Raw genomic sequence first — 27,165 nt, 5'->3', positions numbered from 1 at the left:
CTGTATATGAGAGACCAGAAAGTTCCCAGCCAGATCAAAAATTATAAGGCCCCTTTTACACTGTCGGACCGTTCAGGTCCGCTTGTCAGTTTATATTATAAATAAAATTGTTAAACTCATATTAGAAATTAATACTCAAGTGATAATCTAAATATCACACCCTCATTCTAATATATTTCCTTGAAGGAGGACATTTTACTTAGATTCCCTTTTTTAAATGCACAATGTTTCCACTATCAAGGGATATTCAATTTGTGTAATACGCAGTTAAATGTAACCTTCATTTTACCATGTTTGGAAAACCGATTCAAAATAATTGTGATCACATTGTTTATCATTAGATTAATTAACCCGGCACATTTTGTTATGATATACATGTAGTCATGGGTGTCCTTGTCACTAATTTCTCATTCCAGCACATTCTTTTATGAGACAGAGAAAAAAGAGAGGGGGGCTGCAGAGAGCTAACATCACACACAAGATGTAGAACTAAAGGTTCCAGCATTCACACACATACACGAATATCTCTCGAAAATCACTTACATTTTTCCAATTTGTACACAACACATGCATATCATTCTCTCACTTTCTTTTAACTCTTTGATATTTCCCTGCTTAAATTCTGTTTTCCTTATTTTGTTCTGATATCCTTTGCATCCCATGTATTGTAATCCCACACTTCACATACTGTACCTTCTATGATCAGACGGGCTGCCATAGTGCTCATCCCATCTTCCCTCTCTGACAACATATAAAGTATTCTGTTTTGACTCTCATTTCTCTGTTTTGACTTTACTACTACTTTGTAGTGCCTGACCCCAAATTCCTGTAACTTCACATCAAAATGTCCCTTTCTGTCTAGTGTTACTTGTCACCCTTGATCCATCCTGCTCACATAGATAGCTGTTTCTCTAGCTGTTTACTCTGCATGATTCTTAGTCCCTGTGGACTTTGATAACCCAGTTACCCATTGTGGATCCCTGTCCACTCTAACCATTTATCTAGGGGCTCATTATAGGCAGAACCGCACCTTTGGTTCATATATTTTATAGCGCTCCTCTTGCGCTGGCCATTTTTGAGGGTCTCTTACCCTTCATTCCCTTACTTTAATGCCCATAATGACTGGCCAGTCTTTTTCTCTTCTCTACTTGTGCCTATACTCTCTTGCCTCTAAACTACTTTATCTAGCAGATGTACTACATATGCCTGTGAACAGCACTATTCTTCCCTTTCTTATCTATAACACTCCGATGGACAGTAGACAGTGATAACATAACATATAACCACCAATCGAAACAGTTCGATTAAGGGGAGTAAAATGGATACCCTTTGTCCCAAAATGCCTTACCGATCAAGGAAGTCTGATAACTCAAATGTAAGCAAAATGCTTACCTCAGCCGGCTGATTATCAGATATTCCCGGATTGTCTCAAGCTCCTTGTTTCAGATTCTCAGGGTCACCAACCTGTGAAATACCCTCCTGGCTGGCTCACCATCTGACATGGAATTGTATACATAGGCAACTCCTATCCTCATATTGATTAGTGGTTGCAAATGAATAACTACTACTGCAGGAGGGAACAGACACAAAAGATACACTCCGCATCTTTCCAAATAACTGTTCTGCTTTATTATGATGCAATTGAAGATTTTTATACACATGATTGCGTGGGTATCACATTAACCACTTGCCGACCATCCGCCGCAGTTGTACTGCGGCAGAATGGCATGGCTGGGCGAAACAACGTTATGTAACATTGCTGCGCCCTGTGGCCACTAGGGGGGCGCTCGCCCCCCAAGCCGATGCGAGTGCCCGGCGGTCACGATCACCGCTGGGCTCCCGCGATCGCTCGGGGCACACGGATAATCGGGATCTTTGTGTGTAAACACACAGTTTCCGGTTCTCTGAGGAGAGAACAGACAGATCGTCTGTTCATACTGAGTATGAACAGCAATCTGTCATCTCCCCTGGACAGTCCCCTCCCCCCTTCAGTTAGAACACAAACTAGGGAACACATTAACCCCTTGATTGTCCACTAGTGTTAATCCCTTCACTGCCAGTGACATTTTTACAGTAATTAATGCATTTTCTATAGCATTGATCGCTGTATTAATGCCAATGGTCCCAAAAATGTGTCAGAATTGTCCGATGTGTCCGCCATAATGTTGCAGTCCTGATAAAAATCGCAGATCGCCGCCATTACTAATTTAAAAAAAAAAATTACTAATAAAAATGCCATAAAACTATCCCCTATTTTGTAGACGCTATACATTTTGCGCAAACCAATCAATATACGCTTATTGCGATTTTCTTTTTACCAAAAATATGTAGAAGAATACATATCGGCCTAAACTGAGGGGGAAAAAAAATGTTATACATTTTTGGGGATATTTATTAGAGCAAAAAGTAAAAAAAAGTTTCAAAATTGTCACGCTTTTTTTGTTTATAGCGCAAAAAATAAAAACAGCAGAGGTGATCAAATACCACCAAAAGAAAGCTCTATTTGTGGGAAAAAAAAGGATGTCAATTTTGTGTCGTGCTCTGGTCAGGAAGGGGGTAAAATCTTCCGGGGCTGAAGCGGTTAATATTACAATTGTACTTGTATGGTAGCAAGGGGCTTAACATAGGCAGACTATTTCTAATCAGGACTCGAAAGAATGCAAACATGTACTGAAAAAATTATTAGTGTTGTGTGCACAGCGAGGGCAGTGTGCAATACATACAAAATAAAATACAATTATATACAGAACTTACAAATTTCCTTTACAGTTCCACTAGATTTTAGTTAGGGGCATCAGAGTAAAGTGGGCTGCATACAAATGCACGCCACACTTTTCAGATATTTATTTGTAAAAAAAATGTTGAAAACCATTTATCCTTTTCCTTTCACTTTACAATTATGTGCCACTATCCCAATATAATATATTTACGTTTTTGGTTGTAACATGACTAAATGTGGAAACTTTCAAGGGTTATGTAAAATATATAAAGATTTCGCGCAATATTAAATAAAATTACAATAAATGAATAAATAAATAAATATATTAACGTGTGTCATACATGTGCAAGTTGCATAGTAAGCGAAGTAGAACGTGACAATAAAGGTGCTAATTAGTGAGCTATTACTACAAAGGATGAATTATCTCTATAATGTAGCATCTAGCTTTAATCGTTATCTACTAATAGTGATTGATTAATAACAGCAAGACGTGCGTGAAAACACAATTAAAAGTAATCATTGATTAAAGCATAATAAAAAACATAATAAAACGCACAATCCAAAAAACTGGTGCAGGTGAATATAAAACATATATGTGTAAAACTTGGGACATCACTCCATAATCTCATGAGAGATAGTAGGTTAAGAGGAATACTCATCAGCACTCTGTTAAAATGGAAAATAAAGTGCTATTGGAGAATAATGGGTTAAAAATTAGAAAGTCTATGAATAAATGCCGTTTTTCTATTCAGTTATGATGCATAAGGTAGACTGGGTGCGTGACCCTGCTGTTGGTGTATCCTCTAATGGTCTCTTAGGACCCTCACCTTCATATTGTAGAAAAACAGCATTCAATAGTACAGGATTTGTTGTTCTGGCAGCTGTCACCGAAATCTCTGCTCTCTCTGTAGTTAATCCTCAGTCCGTCACTCTCTGTATCTCCAAGGTGGTTCTCTCAATAGCAGGGGAGATAAAACAGAGATCGGGGAGGGGGAGAAAACAGGGGCTCCACTAGTGTATTAAAGTTTTTAAAACCCGGGGGAATGTATTTAAAGTAATGCTCTTACATTTATAAAATATAAAACAGGCAGAGTAATGATAAGAAGGGTTGTGGCGTTCTCACTTGTGCTTCAAAATGTGTCGAACCGCTCAGCCAATCCCTACGCGTTACAACACCGTCACGTGTCTTCATCTGGGGAACCGGATTGGCTGCTGATGGTTAGCTTAAATATAATGGGACCGGAAGTTCTCGGGCCGCCATTTTACTTATGGTTTATGTTGTTTTAGTCTAGCGCCATTTTTCTTGAGACTAAGGGGAGTTTTGTAATCTCCATTTTTGTTGGAGGTATATGCTATTATTCCTCTATCACAGGTTCATATATGTGGCATACTTGTTATAGTGTCATGGCTAATATACACTGCGATCTGACGTGAAAGCGTCACATTGTACGGATTAACAATAGATTGAGATTAGTTGTCTAGTTTATATGAATATTAATTATTGGGGTTGTGCATATAAATAATAAATGTGTATTAAAGCGCCCCTGACAGCAGGGTCACGCACCCAGTCTACCTTATGCATCATAACTGAATAGAAAAACGGCATTTATTCATAGACTTTCTCATTTTTAACCCATTATTCTCCAATAGCACTTTATTTTCCATTTTAACAGAGTGCTGATGAGTATTTCCCTTAACCTACTATCTCTCATGAGATTATGGAGTGATGTCCCAAGTTTTATACATATATGTTTTATATTCACCTGCACCAGTTTTTTGGATTGTGCGTTTTATTATGTTTTTTATTAAGCTTTAATCAATGATTACTTTTAATTGTGTTTTCACGCACGTCTTGCTGTTATTAATCAATCACTATTAGTAGATAACGATTAAAGCTAGATGCTACATTATAGAGATAATTCATCCTTTGTAGTAATAGCTCACTAATTAGCACCTTTATTGTCACGTTCTACTTCGCTTACTATGCAACTTGCACATGTATGACACACGTTAATATATTTATTTATCCATTTATTGTAATTTTATTTAATATTGCGCGAAATCTTTATATTTTTGCTGCAATATTATTAGTCACTCTTTATGCGATTTTATATTTTTGACACTGCAATTAGTTTTATTTTTACATCCGACAAGCGCGAAGGACACTATACACTTGATTTACACTTTCAAGGGTTATGAATACTTTTTTTTTCAAGACGCTGTAAGTGTAATGCAACCCCAATAAGTCCACACAAAATGTACTAAAGCATAGAATATATACACTTGGCAGCGAAAACCAATAATGGTCAAAATGTGACAGTAAACACCCTCCAGGGGTGTAAAAACCAAATATTTAATTAAAAGATTGATGCCAAAAGGAATATTGTCACGGAACGTCCCACACTCTGCTTGAGTGCTTCCGTCAGTATACCACTTCCTTGTAGTCTGGATACAGATATCAGATATTCCAACCGCTCATAAGCACGAAACAAGGCGACACTTGCTTAGGTGCTAACATGAACTAACTTTATTTAGAACCAGAATACAGTCTTATATACAGGAGAAGATGAGGTTCCCCCCTCCTGCTCATATTACTCTAACAATACAATCGTAACCTAATTAACATGAGCTAGTTTATTAAATCATTCACCCAGACCAGATGACTCAGAGACATGACCTGTAGGACACAGACTTGTGGGCACCGAGCTTCACACAGTAACAGAGTTAATTATAAGTACAACCACAGGACATTTTCTCACAATAGCAGAAGCTCCAATAGGTGTCGGCCAGTCTCCTACATTGTATAGAGGACAATGGTGATCAGCTCATTGACTATTCAACACACATTACCATAAACATCAACACAGGGTTAATTAGAACAAACAACAATTAGTTGAATACCCTTAGAACCTGTGGTAAGCCAGACTAAACTCATTTACATTAAACACATTATAGCTGACATCAGACAGGTGAGTGGAGTTGATGACACCAGCATCTCCTCACAGTATGTGTCCCAACAGTATGAATCAGTCTTATCAGCATGGGGCTGCTGGAGGAATCCCCCCTCCCTCTTCAGGGACACACATCCCAAAATGACCACAGCAAGGAGTACCCAACAGAATCAAGCAGCATACAATATATACATATATACACGACTGAGTCCGATTAGTACAGTTCAGACTGGATTTCTAATTCACCTCACAAAGAGTATTGTTCCATTAAAAATCCAGAGCCCATAATCCAAAGACAAGAGGCTTGCATTCAGTCCCCTCCAACAGCCTCTGTCCCGGCTAGGTCTGTCACGTTATATATATATATAAATTCAAATCTAGAAGAGCAAACAAAGACACATCAATGTTGAAAGACCAAGTGGGTGGTGATAAATGAGCACAAATATCCTGCTTTTAGGAATATACTGTATATCTATTTGTCCAAAAGTGAGTCTTCACATCCAGCACCCGTGTTTCTTCCCACACAGAATGTGACTGTGATCTTCCACCAGCCAGCATGCACGCTCACTTCACAAAAAAGACCCCTAAAGGTCAGATGGCACTTTGTATATACCGCTTCTATGCTGGCATCCACATCTGCCTCAGGAGTTGATGGATCCAAAAGATATATATCTATCTATATATATAGATAGATATATATCTATATTAATAGATATATATGTAAAGTTTGGGGATAATAGCTGCACGGAACCAAGTGCATAAACTGTTTAAGCAGCTTCATTCAGCACACAGCACAAAAATACAAAATAAAGTCTGCTTATCTTCAGCACAAAGAAAATCAAAAGGCACATAGTTTGTAGCCGGGTCTTCACCCCATTTTTTAAAAGTCCTTGTTGAATCTTTAGCAGCTCCAAACAGGTACACCGCTCATCGTGACAGGTGTAATCACCTACTCCTCCTCACCACCACCTCTTCACTACTTCCTGTCTTTTATGAGCTGTTTCCTGGAGGCCTTTAACCCCCTGTGTGCTGAATCCCTGTGATCAGGGGTGGAGGCTCTTTCCCACCCGAATATCACTTCAGAGCCTTCCAAATTCCGGGTTCCAAATAACTCTCTATTAAGATAGAGAGGACTGCGAGTCAGTCCTCTCCTGATTGGATCTACTCCCGGAATTCCTCAACTATTCTGGGTGACCCCCTGAACACTACTGTGACTCCCTTAAAGGGACCACAACCCAAATACTGGTGCTATATAGCATCCTTCCAGGACCCAACCTTGGCATCCTGTACATATCCCCCCGCCTCAACGCGGAGGTGTTGGAGGCACCACTCAACATCATACAATGAACTCGTGAGAGGGCATCGGCGTTCTGATGTTGTCTCCCTGGTCTGTGTTCTACCATGAAATTGAACTCCTGGAGAGAAAGGAACCACCTTGTTGTTACCCTGGCATTGGTGTGCTTGTTCTGTCTCACCCAGGTCAATGGGGCATGGTCTGACACCAAGCGAAACCTCCTACCTAGGAGAAAATATTGCAGAGAGTCCAAAGCCCACTTGATGGCCAGACACTCCCGCTCCACCACAGAGTAGTTTCTCTCTGCTGCCGTCAGTTTCCTACTCAGAAAAACTATGGGGTGCTCTTCCCCATTGATCTCTTGAGACAGGACTGCTCCTAATCCTTCACTTGAAGCATCTGTCTGGACTACAAAATCTTTAGCAAAATCCAGAGCTACGAGCACTGGACCCTGGCACAATGCCGTCTTAAGCTTTTGAAAAGCTTTTTCGGCATCGTTATTACACTTTATCATCACTGACTTTCTGCCTTTGGTCAATATATATATACACACACACACACACACTTCAAAGAGAAAAAAATGAACACTTCCGTAGTGCAGTAGTTTATTAAAACTTCATAAAAACCATTAAAAAGCCACTCGGAATATCACTGGGAGTCAAGACTCAATACAGCATTAAAGGTATACCAAGATGGCCGACTTCTAGTTTAGACAGGATGTGACATCACTGAAATCAGGTGATTCAACACGTCGGAACAGAAGCGAGTGTACTGTGAACATCAAATATATCTTCTTAAACATAGCTTAGTGTCTTTTAAACAATAATAACCACATGTCCCACGCTTTAGTACATTTACTGCGGCAGCCGTAGGCTCAGCATCATACTGGTATGCTGCTAAGCTAATGTGCACTCCTGTGCCCCAGTGGTGCAACTGCATGACCGCTGTGTTCATCGTACTCGGTACCTGGCTGCTGGGAGTTTACATGATTACAATATAAACAAAACAGTCATGTATGGCTTCCATTCATGACTGTTTTGCTTACTATTATGATGCTTTTATTGCAGGGATATGCAATTAGCGGACCTCCAGCTGTTGCAGAACTACAAGTCCCATCATGCCTCTGCCTCTGGGTATCATGCTTGTGGCTTTCAGTCTTGCTATGCCTCATGGAACTTGTAGTTCTGCAACAGCTGGAGGTTCGCTAATTGCATATCCCTGTTTTATTGTCTCACAGCTATCATATGGTACCTGAGCCAATCACAGCACCCTATACCATGTGATTAACTGTAGCCAGTCACAGATCACAAGCTGTCATTAATGAAAACCAATTATGACAGATAAAACTGTTGCTTATGACAGTGATCATCACTGTTATAAGCAATAATGGTGTAAAACAAATCCCTGATCTCCACCCCCAGAGCAGTACCGTGTCACTATGGTGACACTGAGCTACTTTGATGACAGGATGTTAAAAAAAAAAATAAATAAATTTTTTTTAAATTAATAAAAGTAATTTCTTCATTTTCCCAAGAATTGAAAACTGTAACAAAAAAAAATTCAACTTCACTATGCCTCTTACTAAATAAATATTTCCAAAAGAGTAACTTAGGGGGTATTTGTACTGTCCAGGCATTTTAGGCCCTCAAGAAATTAGATCAATACATCAGGATTGATCAATTTTCAAATATACCATAGTTTGTGTAGACATTATAACTTTCACACAAACCAATTAATATGCACTTATTAGGATTTTGTTTTTTAAGAAATGTAGCAGAACACATTTTGGCCTAAATTATGAAGAAATTTGATTTTATTCTATGGTTGGACTGGATGGACTTGTGTCTTTTTTCAACCTGACTAACTATGTAACTAACTATGTATTGAATATGTTTTATAACCGAAGGCAGAAAATATTGTTTTGTTTTTTCAAAATTTCCAGTCTTTTTTTTCGGTTTATATAACAAAAAAAAAAAAAAACCCCAGTGGTGATTAAAGTGATTGTAAATGATCACCTTGTAAAACAGCCCATTCAGTTTAAAATAGAAATGAAAGGCAAAACATTTTTTGTATAGAAATAAAACAAAAAAAACTTCCCTTTTTTGTAAATGATTACATCCCCTCTGTTCTTGGCTGCATACGAGCTGGGAGGAGGAGAAGCAGCAGCACACTGAGCTTCCCATTCCGATTATTGGAGGAGACCAGGCTGTGCTCTCCTGCTTAGTGTGGTCAGTTTTTTGTAGGAAAGCAAGGGGACTAGCAGGAACACCAAGGATTTCACATAAAGGAAGCAATACAAAGAGAACAGGATACTTTCTTATGCAAGTATATGATACAGCAGGTACATATCAGGAAAATAATATGTTAGGGTAACAAATGCTTTAAATATCACCAAAAAAAGGTTCTATTTGGGTAAAAAAAAAATATAAAATTTGTGTATAGTGCTGCATGACCGAGCAATTGCCAGTTAAAATGCCCTGGTCTTAAAGGGGGGAAAACCTTCCGGAGGTCAAGTAGTTAAATAATCATTCCGAGAATGTCCATAAATGTATATATTGTGCCAACTGAAGAGCTTTGCTGAGACTTTAAATAATGACCCAAATCCTACGCACCACACCACCACCATCGTGCCACTCAAGATGTGAACTCACCTTAGATGTTTTGTAAATTTAAAAAAAAAGGCATATTATAGACAGATACTCCTTCAGTACACTCTCCACTGGTGAATCCAAGATGGGGCCTTGTACAAGGATGCCCATCTGACACGGGCCGTCCCTCCCAGACTCGACTCGGTGGTGAGTGCCTTATTCGCTTTCCAGTATCAGGCATCTGTTTCTTAGATTTGCAAGGCTGTTCACGCATTTGTTAGTTTTGCAAGATGGATTTTTAGGCCTAATTTGAGACCAGCTTTAGCTGTAAAAATCTTCAAGTGACTCTAGAGAATTTGCTGTGTTGCTCACCCTTTGTGTAGTATATAAAGGAATCTTAATTTTTTTTGTTCCGCCCGCTGAAAAAATTTAGTATTTATGGCTAATTTAAGAGGCTGGAGGAGATCAGGACTACTGTAGAAAAAGGGGTGAAAATTTTATTTTTTTAACAAAACAGTGCTTTGACAAATTAAATGTTATAGTTTAGATCTACTTTAACTTTTAAAGTATATTTTTACATTAGAAAAAAAAAAGTTTGCAAGCAGGAAGAGTTTTATTGTATTGTATTTTTTTTTTTTTGCAGAGCAAACATACTTTTTGTTTATTTTGTAATAAAATTTGCATTGAACTACATGCTCACAATTTTTTTTAGAATGTACACTAAAAACTGCACGTCCAGCTCGATGTGCTTTTTCGCCATGCCCTGGACACTGGGATGAATTTGCTCCCGTGTTGATAGGGAGTTACATCACCCTAGGCTCGTAAATCAAGCTGGATAAAGATGCTGAACCCAGAGGAGAACCAGAAGGGACCTCACTGGTCAACAACAGCTGGCTATTGTATAAATGTGGGAACTGCTACTGCAACTTTGTTGATATTGAGTGTCTTTTAGGGCCCATTCACACCAGCCCGGTCTGCTATGGTGCAATACACACATTGGCATGTGTTGCATTTAGGTAGCTCAGTAATTTAAATGGGCTGCCTAACACTCAACGATAGTTCAAAAATAGTGCACACCCATAAGGCCTTTTCACAGCATACAGCATTGTGCTGGGGTAACGTGTTACCTTAATGCACATTACATGTGTTTGCTACAGCACAGTTTAGTATACAGTTTCCGGTGCATTGGGAAGGGGACAATTGCAACCTGCCCCATTTTCATATATGTTGTGGAACATTTTAGCCCAATGATTTTGAATGGGCTGTTGTGCATTTCAGCTCACAACACTGTGATGTGAATGGGCCCTTAAAGTCACTGATCCTGGAATAAATATGCAATCTGATGTCAGGGCTCTAGACAGTCTTTATGCTTTAAACAAGTCATTGATTCTTAAACGGTAAACCAAGGATAAGAATGACAATCCAGACATTTATTTTAGCTTAGCTGCTTCTTCACAGAAGATATTTTTGTTTTGTTTTGTTTTTCTTTTGTAAGCAAGCCCAACTCCAAGTATCTTAAAATATATCCCTTGCAGTGGGAGTGTGCCTGCACTGCAAGGGTTAAATGCTTATTTAGGTCTGAGGAGTTGTTAAAGGAAATTAACCTACCCACCCCTCTGCGCTTCTAGACCGGTTCCTGTAGCATGTTTTTACCTGTGCTCCAGCAGTCGAAGGGCCTGATGTCATCACGGCCAGTGCAGAGTTTATAGCCTTGCATTGGACATGATGGCCCAGAGGGACAGTGTGGGGAGCTCTATCTGTCAGGGTAGCTGAGGATCAGGTAAGTTAACCACTTCACCTCTGGAAGGTGAACCCCCTGTCTTGACCAGGCCATTTTTTGCCTTACGGCACTGCGTTACATTGATCGACAATTGCGTGGTCATGCGACGCTGTACCCAGATAAATTGTATGTCTTTTTTTTTCCATAAATAGAGCTTACTTTTGGTGGTATTTCATCACCTCTGCGGGTTTTTTTTTGTTTTTTTTTTGTGCTATAAACGACTGACAATTTTGAAACAAAAACAATATTTTTTACTTTCTGCTCTAAAGCACATCCAATAAAAAAATAACATTTCTAAATCAATTTAGGCCAATATGTGTTCTGGTACATATTTTTGGTAAAAGCGCCTACAAACTATGGGATATTTTTATTTATTTTATTTTACTAATATTGGTGGCAATCAGCGATCTATAGCGGGACTGCAATATTGCAACAAATCGGACAGCTGACACTTTTGACACTTTTTTGGAGACCAGTGACATTACAGTGATCAGTACTAAAAATATGCATGATCACTGTACTAATGACACTGGCAGTGAAGGGGTTAATATCAGGGGTTGATCAACGGGTTAACTGTGTGCCTAGCTAATGTTTCAGTGTAGTGGGGGAGGTGCTCTTACTAGTGGAATGCATGGATCTGAACTGAAAGAATGGCAATCTGCCTTGTTTACATAGGCAGACTGCCATTCTGTCCCAGTACCGAAAGATCAGCGGGTGCAGGCAGACATCGGGTCCACAGGACCTGCTGATCAGCTCCCACTGTGTAAAATAAAAGTGGGAGCGAGCCGCCGGCAGCACACACTAGTATTCAAAACCCGGAAGTGCAGTTTATATACATGTGATTCTGCGCAGCACGGCCACCCTGTAATAGTAAATGTGCTATGGAGCGGTTGGCAAGTGGTTAAAGTGCTTTTCCTCTCCACTATACTAAATAACCAGTTAATCCTGGCAGTGTGGGCACAGCCCTAGTACAAGGTATAATTTTAAAGTTTTGCTTCATTATGGATCATATTTGATTGAAATTTATTTTTATTATACATTTTCTTTTTTTTTTTTTTTTATATAGTGCTCTAACCCTTGAGGATGAAAAAAGGATGTTGGCCCATCACATTAATGTACTCGTAAGAATGGTAAGAATCTCTGCTTCGTGTCATTTAAGCTGGGATACTCCCACCTATGATCTTTCTACTAAAGCCTTTGACAGTATAGAGTGGCAATATCTTTGGGCAGTTTTGGCCAAGTTTGCTTCTGGGAAGGGTTTATCTTTACCTCCTCACTCCAAACACTCCACACTTGCATGCACACCCCTCCCTCTCTTCTACCTTCCCTGTCCCTTTGATACACAGAGTACCCCTGCATAGTCACAAGCCATGTGAGCTGCGAAACGCTCACAAAGACGAAATCCTCCTCATGTATCAGTAGTTCTTCCATTTTATTCACCAAACTCCTAACTTTTGTGAGCATGCCTTTTAATTTTGTATGCGTGCATATTCTGTTCTTGTGTGCACCAAAGATTGCAATAGAATTCTGCCAGCTTGTGCTTTCAGAGATTGAAATTGCTGTTTATTCTATCTAGTAGCTAATTTACAAATCTCTATATGTAATATAATAGTGAAAATACTTAGATGTTTGTAAAGTGGCCAGCCTTAGAAAATAGTTTACAGGTATTCAGTATTTTAAAGTTGTTATGTGACAAGAATACAGTTGAAATCTTCTTAAAGGGAAAACTGTTTTGGTGACAGCTGCCAACAAGAGCATTTCCTTTCACTTTGAAGAAAATTCCTCTTACAATCTGTTGTATGTCTTGGACAGGAAGTGGTAAAAAATATCTGACAGGACATAGATGGGGGAGAAAAAAAAAGACTTGACCAAGCCACACTCTAAAAATAAAAGTTTTGCCTTTAGATGCACTGCAGTAGTAATCCAAATGTACACTTTAACCCCTTTATGACCGCTTCAGCCATATATGCGGAGAGAAGGAAGTGGGCTTTCTTTCTGGGCACAGCATATATGCATAACTGTGTGCTGGAAGTGCTTCCCAAGCACAGAGACCAAGCTGTCGCCAACAGCTCCTGGTCTTGTACTAGTGATCCGGAGCTGGGATCACTTTGATTAGCCAATCAGCTTGTTCAAAAATAAAGATAAAATTGATCATCGCTTGATCTTGTTTAGAGAATGTTAGTGTTGGGGTCAGGGTGTTTTACGTAAGGAAAAAAAGGGTTTTAGATTTAGTGTTCAAGTAGGAAAAAACAAAACAAAATGCATTTTATTGTAGTAGTGGGTCATAGTCACAAAAGGGTTGAAGATTCATTATACTTCCCTTTAAATCACCAAGTTGTACTAGACCTAACACTTGTCTTTTTCTCATCCTTTACAGGTCTCTTTTGGGCGTGACTTTGAGCAACAACTAAGTTTTTATGTGGAAGCCAGAGCAATGTTCTGTAATCTAGAGCCTGTGCTTGTGCAGTTAATTCATGTAAGTGAAATCAGCAGGGCTATTTATGTGTGCTAAAGCTGTATTGTTGCCCATGTATCATTGCCTTCCATGTACAACAAATTGCTTAAAATAGTTTTCTAGTTACAGCATACTTTTTCATTTTATAACAGCATTGTAATAGAAATACAAACAATAGTTATTTTTGAGAATCCAGTATAGGCTTACTCGAAAACCCCCCTTTCATGTTGTGATTGTTGCTTGTCTGCTGGCCATCTCTTTACACAGCTTCATGGATTCACTACATGCATTGCTGCTTTTTTTCTGCTCATTCCTTTGGTTTTCTTTTGATTTCTGTGAACTAAGTATCCATGTACCTTGTTGCCTGTAGGGACCCTGCCTCTTAAAATTCTGCCTCACAGTATCTCTGTAGTTCAGAAGGCAGCAACTGTGAAATACATGGCACAGCATTGCATATACACCAGACATAATGAATGTGTGTCAGAAATCAAGGAAGTGAATGTGTGGGGTTCTTTATAAAGTAAGTGTACAAACTTCATGATTATTTTTCTCTGAAATACTACCTGTTCCTCGAGCCACACCAGAGAGGCACCAGGAGATTAGGAAACTGAACAAGTGGCTGAGGAACTGGTATAGGAAAGAGGGGTTTGGGTTCCTGGAGAACTTGACTGACTTTGGAGTCGGTTACCAGCTCTTTAGTAAGGATGGGCTGCACCTTAATAGGGATGGTACAGCTCTATTGGGAATAAAGATGGCCACTAAGTTGGAGGGGCTTTTAAACTAGCTGTTCGGGGGGAGGGTTTAGCCGTAGCGATAACCGGCAATGAGCATAGGTCAATGAGGATTAGTGGAGACACTAGTGGTATTATAGCCGTAACATCTAATCCCGGGGGGTTAAGGAGTTACCAATTCAAAAATGAAGCCTGAGTAATCATGTGGAAATTAAAATCTGCACCAATACAAAACTCAGGGGAATGTTCACAAATGCCAGAAGCCTAGTCAATAAAATGGAGGCAATGGAGCTGCTACTACACGAGGATGTGGGCTGCATGGGAACATCAAATACTTGGTTTTACAGCTCAAATGACTGGCTGGCAAACATCCAGGGGTATTCCTTGTATCGGAGGGTAGGAGAGGGAGGGGTGCTTCTATATATCAGGAATGATTAAGGGTAGAAGAGCGGGCTGATATCAGTGATGGGGCAAGGGGGGAGTTGGAGTCAATATGGGTGGAACTCCAAAGGGTGGAAGTAAGCGGGAAATTACTAGTGGGGGGTATGTTACAGGCCCCCTAACCTGAGGAAAGAGCTGCAGTTGGGTCTCCTTTCACAATTAGAAATGGCAGCAAGACAGGGAAATTTCATCATAATGGGGGACTTTAACTATCCCAACATTAACTGAGTGGAAGGGACAGCCCACTCATTAAAGGCCCGCCATTTCTCAAATGTTCTACAGGACAGCTTCATGTCCCAATTGGTGTATTCCCTGACTAGGAGTAACGCATTGCTAGATCTTTTCATTACAAATGATACAGATCTGATTGCAGATGTGGAAAATTGGGACAACTTGGGAACTAGTGACCACAAGATTATTACATTCCGCATAAATCATAGGAAAGGGAGGCATGAGGGAGTACTAGAACACTAAATTTCAAAAGTGCAAACTTTTCTAAACTGTACTCAATGCTGCAGGGAAAAATGGGAATGCTTTAGGAATATATTAAATATATTGCAGAGTGCATTCCAAGAGGTACTAAATATAGAAGAACAAAGGTTAAACATGGGTGGCTGAACCAAAAAGTAAAATGTCATGAAGAACAAAAAAAAAAAAGACCTTTAAAAAATACAAAGTGGAGGGGTCAGTGTTAGCATTCAAACAATACAAGGAATGCAATGTGAGGTGTAAGAACGCAATCAGGGTGGCTAAAAGACTATGAGAGACACATAGCGGAGGAGAGTAAAAATAATCCCAAGAAGTTTTTTTTTTAAATATATTAATCATAAAAAGGTGAGGACAGAACACATAGGCCCCATAAAGGACGAGAAAGAGAAGGTGGTTACAGATGACAAGGGGAAGGCAGCTGAGCTAAATACTTTCTTCTTTCCTCAGTCTTTACACAGGAAAAGGAGGGGTATACCGACTACAACAGTATTGTTAGTAACACACCACAGGAGCTACCCTTGTGGCTAAGAGAGGCTGGAATCCGGAAAGGATTAGAGAAGTGTAACATAAATAAATCACCCGGACCAGATGGCTTACACCCAAGAGTCCTTAAAGTACTCAGGTTAAAGCCAGACTTCTATTCCTAATCTTCATGAATAGCTTACTGACAGGACCAGGTACCAGCTGATTGGTGGAAATTCCCACATGGTACCAATATTCAGTAAAGGGCAGAGATCTATTCCTTGGAACTTATAGGCATGTCGGTAGTTTGCAAACTATTCGAGGGGATGATAAGGGACCATATCCAAGAATTTTCTGATGAAAACAGTATAATTAGCAGTAATCAGCACAGGTTTAGGAAAAATCGCTTTTGCCAAACCAACCTATTAACATTTTACGAGGTAGTGAGCTGCCATTTGGACAAAGGTAGGCCAGTGTATGTGGTGTATCTGGATTTTGCGTAAGCTTAAACACTTAATCTACAAGCTGAGGTATGTAGGCATGGACCATAGGGTATGTACCTGGATAGAAAATTGACTATCGGGGTGTGTCCAAAGGGTTGTGATAAATAACGTATACTCAGAATGGTCTAGAGTGGTTAGTGGGGTACCCCAGGGCTCTGTCCTGAGAACAATTCTGTTTAATTTATTTATAAATGATATAGAGGATGGGATAAATATCTTGATCTCAGTGTTTGCTGATGATACAAAAATATGCAGGGCAACAACACAGCAGGATATAGAAACTTTATAAAAGGACCTGAATAAATTAATGGCGTGGGCTACTACATGGCAAATGAAGTTTAATACTGGGAAATGTAAGGCAATGCACTTGGGGGATAAAATATAAATGCAAGTTACTCTTTAGGGGGAGAATCTCTAGGGGCTTCCAGGATGGAGAAGGATCTAGGGGTCCTAGTAGAAGACTGAGACTGAGCAATAGTATGCAGTGTCAAGCTATGGCTTACAAAGCCAGCAGAATATTAGCATGCATTAACCACTTGCCCACCGCACTTTTTTGTTGTTCATCCCTGTCCGATTCGTTATACTTTTTTATCAGAGCAATTCCTCTTTCTGCGATATCATTGACAACTTTAAGAGCGTTCACATGGCTTCTTAGAGAATCACTGCAGTATTTTGTCACGTCGTGGAGCCCAAACAATTCAAAGAACGTCTTTGTTTTATTTAGTAACGAAATGGCTCAGGTCTTTTCCTTCAAAAAACATGTTTTTACCCTCTAATCGTTTCACTTCCTTTTTCTTTGCAGGTTCGGTTTAAAAATTTTTAGTCATATTTTCCTTAACAGCCTGAGTAATACATTCATCCAAAAAAGCCAATCATACGTTTGTTTCTAACAGATACCAAAGGTGTTTCTTAGCAACTGTGAGAGCACATTTTTTGACGTCTGCATCTGGGTAATTGCTCAAAAGCTGTAGCATATCCAAATCATTATTTGAAGCCCATAGACTTACAATTGCCTCATGCCAAAAGCGAACATATATGAGGCTGACTCATATTCATATGACTCATGACTCTTTGCAGTTTTCTCTTGGATAACTTCAGTCTCTTAGGACATTTTGGATGTAGTTAACCTTTTTCACTTGTTCTTCTAGAAAGCCTTGAATGGGACTTTCTTTATCCAGCATTGTTGTATATGACTTCTTAACAAGTGAAGCCCACAGACTTTGCTTTGACAAAAGTGATCAATATGTGCAACCCCTAAATATTATCCAATCTTCTTGAAATTTGGCATATATATCTTTTACATCACTGAGAGTCGGGGCGTAAGCAAAGTCATATGAAAATCACATCTTTGGAAAAGTGAAACACCCTAAGGTGCTAGGAAAGTGTGTTTCTTGTAGAAAAAGAATATCTATTTTTTGGGAGTGGTAATATTGGAAAATATTCCAGTGTTTAACAGGTAAATTCATTAGTTGAACATTGTGTGATGCAATACACAACAAAGGGATTGGTGCAATGGGGTTAGCGATGGAGCAGTATAAGAGAGAGTGCCAGTGAGTTGCCGTCACTTACCCAAAGACGGATTTTAGTCTCAAAGGTCAATAGAATGGGCCATTGCTCATTGAAATGAATCAGGACCCAGGAACAGTGTGAGATCAAACAGGCCACTGAAAAAGAAGAGAAGTTAGTAAGAAGGAAAGGGTAGAAATGCAAGAGAAAGAGGAGATCGAAAAAGAATGGAACACACAGTGCATGAGTGGTATGTACCCACCATACCCCTAGTCACAAAAACAACTCACCTCTAGGAAGAGGGGGAATCCCGACTAGGAGAGGGAAAAATCTGCGTCTCCAAGTACAGGAGGAGGTGCATGAGTACCGCTCTGGCCGCAGCACTTCCTAACTAAAAACAGCTATTAATTACAAAAGCAACGACATCAAAGCCAACACCGTATCTTATGAGCATCACAGACTGGCATAGTCAGGGCAAACCTATTGTATTGGCGGGGGGGGGGGAGCTGGAAATAGGGATAGGTAGGTGAGGGGGGTTAAGGAAGGGTAAGTGGATTCAGGTTCAGGAGGAGAACCACTGTAGAAATACTTGTTAATGCCCAGAGATCAGTGAGTACATAGACATAAGCTAGGCTATAACTGAGCTGCAGCCTATGGGGAGTGGGACAATGGGGACCCTTATGAGTCAATCAGGCACTATGAAATAGGTTTTAGAGAACCTACAAACAGCTTAAGGCTAAATAGGCAAAGTCCAGACCTAAGGCCTTATTGGGGAAGAAAAAAAGGAATCTTTAACAGGGGGGCCCTCAGATCCCCCCCACCACCATGTGAATGGGTATGTGATAGACTCACCCAGGACAGAGGCTGTTGGAGAGGACTGAATGCTAGCCTCTTGCCTACTGATTATGGGTCCTGGATTTTAACCACTTCAGCCCTGGAAGATTTGGCTGCTGAATGACCAGGCCTTTTTTTTTGCAATACGGCACTGCATCGCTTTAACTGACAATTGCGCGGTCGTGCGACGCTGTACCCAAACAAAATGGATGTCCTTTTTTCCCACAAATAGAGCTTTCTTTTGATGTTATTTTATCACCTCAGAGGTTTTTATTTTTTGCGCTATAAACAAAAGAAGAGTGACAATTTTGAAAAATGCTATATTTTTTTACTTTTTGCTATAATTATCCCCAAAAAATATTTTTTTTTTCCTCAGTTTTGGCCGCTATGTATTCTACATATTTTTGGTAAAAAAAAATCTAAATAAGTGTATATTGATTGGTTTGTGCAAAAGTTATAGCATCTACAAAATAGGGGATAGTTTTATGGCATTTTTATTATTATTTTTTTTTTTTTATTAGTAATGGCGGCAATCTGCGATTTTTTTTTTTTTTTTTTTATCGTGACTGCGACATTATGGCAGACACATCGGACACTTTTGACACATTTTTGGTACCATTTTCACTTATACGGTGGTCAGTGCTATAAAGATGCACTGATTACTGTGTAAATGATACTGGCAGGGAAGGGGTTAACCACTAGGGGCGATGAAGGGGTTAAGTGTGTCCTAGGGAGTGATTCTAACTGCGGGGGGGATGGGCTAGAACTCAAATGACAGCGATCACTGCTCCCGCTGACAGGGAGCAGTGATCTCTGTCATGACACAAGGCAGAACGGAGTTATTCTAGAGTACTTCTTGTTGAAATTAGAGTGATAGCTGTAGTGCATTCTGCGGCTCCGTCACACGATCCCCTGTACGCGGCAGGCGCGCCTGCTAGCCCCGCCGATTAAAGGAGACGTACAGGTATGCTCCATTTGCCCACCGCTTCCATTGTGCCAATGTATATTAGCGTGCAGCGGTTGGCAAGTGGTTAAACCCGTGGATACTAAAGTTCTCTTACTTCTACACAACAGTGCCTCTATAACCAAGGCAAACAACAAGGGTGACAAAGGACACCACTGCCGTGTGCCATTCTTTATTCTGAAAGGGGGGCAGAGGATACCATTAACCTTGACCCTGGCTGAAGGTTTCCCATACAAGGCCATAATTCAGCTTACATTTTCGGCCCAAGACAATCCGGGTCTCCTCTGGAAACACCCAGTCTACCCTGTCGAACGCCTTTTCGGTGTCTGTGAACAGGAGTAGACTGGGTATGCATGTTTTTTGTACGGAAACCCAGTGAACCAGATAAAGGGCTCTTATTGAGTCGTCCCTAGCTTCCCTACCCCTGATAAACCCGGTCTGGCCTGGGTTAATCAAGGACGGTAGGTGAGGCTGCAGCCTAGAAGCCAATACCTTTGCTAGTATTTTGACATCTAGATTTAAAAGGGATATTGGGTGATAACTCGCACATGATGTTGGGTCCTTACCCTCTTTAGGGATTACTGCTATGAAAGCCACAAAGGGCCTCTGGAACAATGTTATGTTTTATCAGTGAGTTGAAATAATCACATATGTACAGAAGTAAGAGCGACAAAAATTTCCCGTAATATGTGCTATTAAATCCATCTGGTTAAGACTTTTCCCTTTAGGGAGGCTCTTAATGGTGTTCTCCAGTTCCTCCAAGGAAACAGGTAGTTCAGAAGATAATTTGGGGTATTTTATCTCTGCCAAATACCTCTTAAGAGGCAAATAATCTAGCGCTAAATAATGAATGTAAATATGGTAATATAAGTGATAAAGAAGACAAATCAAAAATATAATGATAAACACAGAATGTCCGATCTGTGAAAAAACCAATGTGTCATTGGAAATAAACATTGGTGGTGGGCTTGGCTTATCGCTCACCACATTGCCCTGTTTTTACTTCTGTGATCACATTTTATTTCTGTATGTGGTTTTTTAGAAATAAAATACCCACTTTTTTGATCTGCACCATGTGGAAGCATTTTCTTTCTCCACATATGATTTCGGTGGCTCCGGTACCCTGCTGATTATACCATCTAGAATCAGCCTGCAGCCTCTAGGATTCGAGGTCCATACAGAGGCTCTTCATCCCTTCCTTGGATACCATCCCCGAGGTCCCGGTCCGTCTGGAGTTCCATACATCGGCCATCTGTGGCGTCATGCCTGTATGATTCCTTGTCGCTGACAAAGGAGTCCACTAGTTCCGGTAAGGGCACATGCATTTATTTTCAGGATTTGAGGATGCAATATCCCTGATGGTCTCCATACCGAACAGTGTTCATCATTTGTATTTCCTTGTTCCTTTACCATTCCGTGGTGTATGATTGGACTATGTTTCATATTATCGCACTGTTTTTTTTCACATTTGACACATTGTTTTTTACACAGATCGGACATTCTATGTTTATCGTTATATTTTTGATTTGTCTTCTTTATCACTTATATTACCATATTTACATTCACTATTTAGCGCTACATTATTTACCTCTTAGGTTTATCCATGTTTGTCACATTGTCTATGTGGCTGCTTGAGTTTTTCTGTCACCTGGGTTCAGCGCAGTAATACCTACTTTTTATCAAATAATCCTGTCTCTGTGTCTCAAAGAATAACAAGGCGGTCCATCTGGGATGTAGACAATGCAGAAGACAGTAAAATTCCTGAAACAGCTTAGCTATCTTAGATGAATAAAGAACAAGTTTTCCATCCAGAGACGTCAGTTTTATGAACATGGCACATCCCTATCCTCTTTCTCAGGGCACAAGCCAACATCTTCCCAGATTTATTGCAATGTTCATAAAATCTGTGGGCCCAGTATCTCATTCTTTTTGTTGACCTGTTGATCTAGGAGAAACAACAATCTATCACGTACCTCGTTGACGCAGCTCTTGATTTCAGGGTGTTGAAAACATTTATGTAAGTTTTCTAATTGCTGTATCTCCCAAGATCAATTGCCGGATATGCTCAGATTTTGCTTTTTAAGCCTTGAACCTTCGGAGATCATAACCCCTCTGACTGCTTTATGCCCTTCTCATATTCTCTTTTTAGAGACTTTGTGTTATTGATCCCAAAATATGTTGTAATATCTTCAGAGACTGCTGCCAAGGCAGAAGGGTCATCCAGAATGTTGTTGTTCATGTGCCAGGTCCATTCCCTTTCCATCCTACCAGGAGATCTAATCGTAATTGAAACTGGAACATGATCCGGCAGGGTAATTTGTTCAATAGCTGCTCCTTATAGAGAATCTAAATAGAACTGATCCAGCCAAAGCCAATCCATTCTAGAGTACATCTTGTTGACCTTAGAGTGATAGCTGTAGTTCTTTAGATGCGTGGGCGGCACAGTGGTGTAGTGATTAGCACTTTCACCTAGCAGCAAAAAGGGTCACTGGTTCGAATCCCGACCACGACACCATCTGCCTGGAGTTTGTATGTTCTCCCTGTGCCTGCGTGGGTTTCCTCCCACACTCTAAAGACATGCTGGTAAGTTAATTGGCTCCTGTCTAAAATTGGCCCTAGTATATGTATGAATGTGTGTTGGGGACTTAGGTTGTTAGCTCCTTGAGGGTAGGGACTGATGTGAATGTACAATGTATATGTAAAGTGCTGCGTAATTTGACAGGGCTATAGAAGTACCTGAAATAAATAAATTAAGCAACCGCCAGCTGTCTAATAGATTATATGGCTGCATAGCCTTGCTATAATGTTTTAAGGCTGCCTGGGACAATACTGCCTTTCCCTATCTAGAAATATCTATCTCAAATTAAATTTTCCCCCGAGATCTAGAATTCCCCACTCCCCACATCACTTGTGAACAAGCCCTAATAGTGCAGCCAATCACACAGTTCTCTGTTCACCACCACACCAGCCACAATGTCGACAGACCAGTGTTCCTGATTGCCCAGATGACACCAGATCAGTGCAGTAAGCAACAGTTTTCCTGAACACCACTACACAAATTCCAGTGTCTCCAGACCAGTGTATGGCAGCAACATTGTTCCTTATCACCACTGTAAGCCAGTAATGGTGTCCCTGATTGTCGCCACACCAGTATAAGCCATCAACAGTGTTCCTGATTGCCACTACACAGGTCGCACTGTCATCAGACCAGTACAGCCAGATCACCACCACACCAGTGCAGCGTTGCCTCTGCCCAATGCAGCCAGATCACCACCTCACCAGTGCAGTTTTGCCTTTGCCTGTACCGATCATTTGCCTGTCTGGTGAGCATGTCTGCATGCGACCTGAACTGATCAATCTGCACATCCCGCACATGCAGACAACTGCACTCCTGGAACCACAGGAACTCTCTTCTTCTTTTCTTCAGCCTCCTGTACTTCCTCGCCACTGTACATGGCATTCCTGGGGGCCGCTATATACCAGTTGGCTAAGCTTGCTTGGCTTATAGCAACTGGGACTGCTATAGGTGATGCTACGCTATGCTATACTCCCTGGCCACTTGTACAGAGGTGACCATTACAGTACATTCGTATTGACACAATTGGTTAATTTGTGTGATACACAAAATACATTGTCTGTTATGTAATCAATCCAAACTTTGAGAAAGCCTCACACATGGTATCTCCATATTCTGAAGGAGTAGCAGAATGTGTTTTTAGGTGTGATTCTAAGTATGTGTATGCTGTGTGTTAGAAATATATTTTCTTTATCGTACATCACTGGACACAGAGCACCATAGTAATCACTATGTGGGTATATAGGCACCTTCGGGTGATGGACACTGGTATACCCAATACAGGAAGTTCACTCCCTATATAACCCCTCCTCCTACCAGGAATACCTCAGTTTTTTCGCCAGTGTCTAAGGTGTTGGTCACGAGTGAAGATGTTCTCTGAAGAGCTCCGCTGGAGGGATCCTTTCTGGATTTAAATGTATCCATTCAAAGTGCCAAAGTGATGGTGCCTGGGCCTCGTATATGAAGAACAAGGTTTTGCCTGTAACGCCTCTCCTTGCAGGGCTGGACCCCGGGACCCAGGGCTTTTTGGTCATGCTTACATTACCTAAAGTTTTTCCTGGCAGGGTGCTAATACAGGTCCAAAGGAGTGGAACCCCGATAAAAAGGGACCCGGTCCTTGAAGGTTTGCTAACGCAGCCCGCCGTGGTGGGTGAAATTTGGATCTGTCTGTTACAGTAGTATCCTGTGGTGAGGATAAGGTAAGGGAAGAAGCCTAGGAACTGTAAAAAGTCCACCTCTGGTTTTTTTCTTGCATGAGTAAAATGTTACCATGCCTTAAAGTCTCCACTAGAGGTTGTAAATGCACATACCTTGGTACGTTGCTTCTCAGTCAGCTCAGTGTCCCAGCTAAACAGCATGTGTGTGGTCTCAGCAGCCAGGGGGGATTCCTCATCTAGAACAAAGTTTTTTTCAACAGCATGTTATTTCTCCCTCTGGGGATCTAAGGGGCTGGGAGGTACAACAGCAGTTTGTACAACCCCCCCCCCTCGGGGGGTGCGCCGGCGGCTTCCCTATGTTGGCATTTTATTTCTCCACAGAAGCCCATGAGTTTTAAACTTCCTGCCTCCCCAGCCCTCTCCTCTAGCTGGGTCTGCACTGGCAGACCCGAATGACGTCCGCGCGTGCAGGCTATGGCTAGCTTTAAACCAGAGAGGGGCAGGTTAATGAACAGAGAGGGCGTGGCTTAGGTGCGGCGCTGGTGATGCCGAGAGACACAGAGATAAAACAGACACTTCAAACAGCTAGGAGCTGGAGTCTGGCACACAGGACACAGGAGCACTGGAGGCACGTAAGGCAAATGCATACAGGCATTTCCAGTACAGGAAATACATTTTACTCAGCACCAAGCTGAACTTTATTAGCGGCATTGTTTTTTGCTAGACTATTGCTCAGCAAATATTGCATTTACTTAGTGCCTCTGCTTTTGTGCTTAGCTCTATGGCTCACAAAAAAGACACCACAAAGAAGGTACCAAAAATTCCACCCTCAGGTGCTGGGAACTCCAGTCGTGCCTCCACACTGTCATCCTCTCCTGAAATACCAGATGTGGCAAGCCAGGGTGATTCATTGGAACCAATTAGTGGTGCAGCTGCTTCTCACATCTCAGCCCCTGTATACATGACTGAAGATGCCTTTTCCTCCGCCCTGCAGGGCCTAGGGGGAAAGGTTAGCGGCCTTAATCGCATCCTCCATCCAAAAGGATAGGAAGCGTGTAAGATCCCCCTCCCCCTCCTTAGACCCTTTACCAAGGGGATAGTGGGTAGAGGATGAGGTATTACCCTCAGGCGATCAGGAGGAAAGACAAACCGATTACTCCTCTATGGAGGAAACAACGGTGGATGAACCCTTTTCAGCTTCGCAATCCAAGAAATTGCTGGTACAGTCCCTTAAGGAAATGGTCCGTTCCACTTTCAAGCTACCCCTAATGGAGTCATCTGAAAGTTCGGTTTCTTCTTTGGGCTCCTTAAAACCTTCACAGACTTTTCATGCATTTCCTGTCCTTGCATTACCACTTTAAACAGGCCCTTAAGGAGGTTCCTGTACAACAAGCCCGAGATTTGGCCGAACTGCCAAAAGCATTATGTTTTGCCATAGACGCCATTAAAGATTCTATTCACCAGGTGCCCGCCTTGCGCTTGTGCTCATACACATGCGTAGGATCCTGTGGTTAAAAAATTGGTCAGCCGAAGCACCATGTAAAAGGCTCCTGACTGGTTTTCCTTTTCATGGGAACCGGCTATTTGGGGATGATTTGGACAAATACATCCAAATGATTTCTAGTGGGAAAAGTACTCTTTTGCCAGTCAAGAGAAGGAATAAACGCCCTTTAAGTGGTCTCTTTCTCCTGCGCCAGGGGCATCCGCCTCTAGGCAGTGGCAATGGCCTCAGCTGTCAGACTCTAGAGGAAATCCTCAGGGTCAGGCCCAGGCATAAAAGAAGTCCTGGGGTGGAAACCTGCAAAACAGAATTCCAAAGCCTCATTATGAAGGGGTGCCCCCCTTCGCCAGAGTGGGGGGAAGATTTCTGCAATACTCAGAAGTCTGGCAAGAGGAAATTCAGGACAGATGGGTCATCTCCATGGTGTCTCTAGGGTACAAACTAGAATTTCGGTACTTTTCACTGTCTCGTTTTCTGAGGTCAAACGTTCCCAAAGATCCAGGGAAAAGGCAATCTCTGTTTCAGACACTAGACCAATTACTGGCTCAGGGGGTGATCATACAAATCTCCACAGAAGAGCAAGGTTTGGGGTTTTATTCAAACCTCTTTACGGTACCAAAACAGAATAGAGATGTCAGACCCATTCTAAATCTAAAGAATCTAAATCAGTTCCTGAAGATCCACTCTTTTCACATGGAATCGATCAGGTCAGTGGTTTCTATCCTACAAGGAACAGAACTTCTGGCGTCTATCAACATCAGGGATGCATATCTGCATGTCCCTATATTTCCCACTCACCACAGGTTTCTGCAGTTTGAGGTAGAACAGCAGCATTTTCAGTTTGTAGCCTTGCCCTTTGGGCTAGCTACAGCACCCTGGGTGTTTACAAAAGTCCTGGCCCCACCTCTAGCCAGGTTAAGGGCACAGGGCATAACAGTCTTGGTGTACCTGGACGATCTGTTGCTAATAGATCAGTCGGTGGCTCGCTTGGAGCAAAGCGTGCACATTGCAACCAGTTGCCTGGAAAGGAAATCTTCCTTAAAATCGCTAAAAAGGCTGGAGAACTTGGGTCTGATCAGAAAAAGGTGTTCTTGCCTCAGGCAAAGATCAACTCGATAAGAGAGCTGGTGCAGATGGTCAGGTCGAAAGGAGATCCCTCCTTTCGCCTTTGCATGAGGTTGTTAGGAAAAATGGTGGCTTCATTTGAAGCGGTTCCCTATGCCCAGTTCCATTCGACACTATTGCAAAACAGTATCCTGTCTGCTTGGAACAAAACAATTCAAGCTTTAGACTTGCCGATGCGGCTGTCCCTAAGGGTGTCCCAATGCCTCAGTTGGTGGTTGCTAACCCAGAATATACTGAAAGGAAAATCCTTCAGACCAGTTATCTGGAAGGTGGTAACGACAGATGCCAGCCTTTCAGGCTGGGAGCAGTGCTAGAAAAGACAACTGTCCAGGGACAGTAGTCAAGGACAGAAAGGACCTTGCCCATCAACATCCTAGAGATCCGGGCAGCAGGTCTGGCTCTAAAGGCCTGGACATTCAGGTTATGGGGTTGTCCTGTCAGGATCCAATCCGACAATGCCACAGCTGGGGCTTACATCAATCACCAAGGGGGCACCAGGAGCCTCGCAGCACAGAGGGAGGTGAACCATATTCTAACTTGGGCAGAAAGGAATGTTCTGTGCCTATCAGCAGTTTTCATTCTGGGAGTA

General features: G+C 41.4%; 1 protein-coding gene across 10 annotated transcripts in view; it reads left to right on the top strand.

Annotated features, from left to right (window-relative positions):
* Positions 1-27,165, top strand: part of VPS35L (VPS35 endosomal protein sorting factor like) — a 1,435,757-nt gene that overhangs the window by 1,019,450 nt on the left and 389,142 nt on the right. For all 10 annotated transcript variants that reach the window (XM_073591197.1, XM_073591205.1, XM_073591203.1 and 7 more), the window contains 2 exons: positions 12,399-12,462; positions 13,710-13,808. In XM_073591197.1, coding sequence (XP_073447298.1) covers positions 12,399-12,462; positions 13,710-13,808 — 163 coding nt within the window. The remainder of the gene's footprint in view (positions 1-12,398; positions 12,463-13,709; positions 13,809-27,165) is intronic.

This window comes from Aquarana catesbeiana, linkage group LG06 (assembly GCF_042186555.1).
Source record: "Aquarana catesbeiana isolate 2022-GZ linkage group LG06, ASM4218655v1, whole genome shotgun sequence".
NCBI classification, from domain to species: Eukaryota; Metazoa; Chordata; class Amphibia; order Anura; family Ranidae; genus Aquarana; species Aquarana catesbeiana.
The sequence above is the reverse complement of the archived record's forward strand: the minus strand, read 5'-3'. Positions and strand labels throughout refer to the sequence as shown.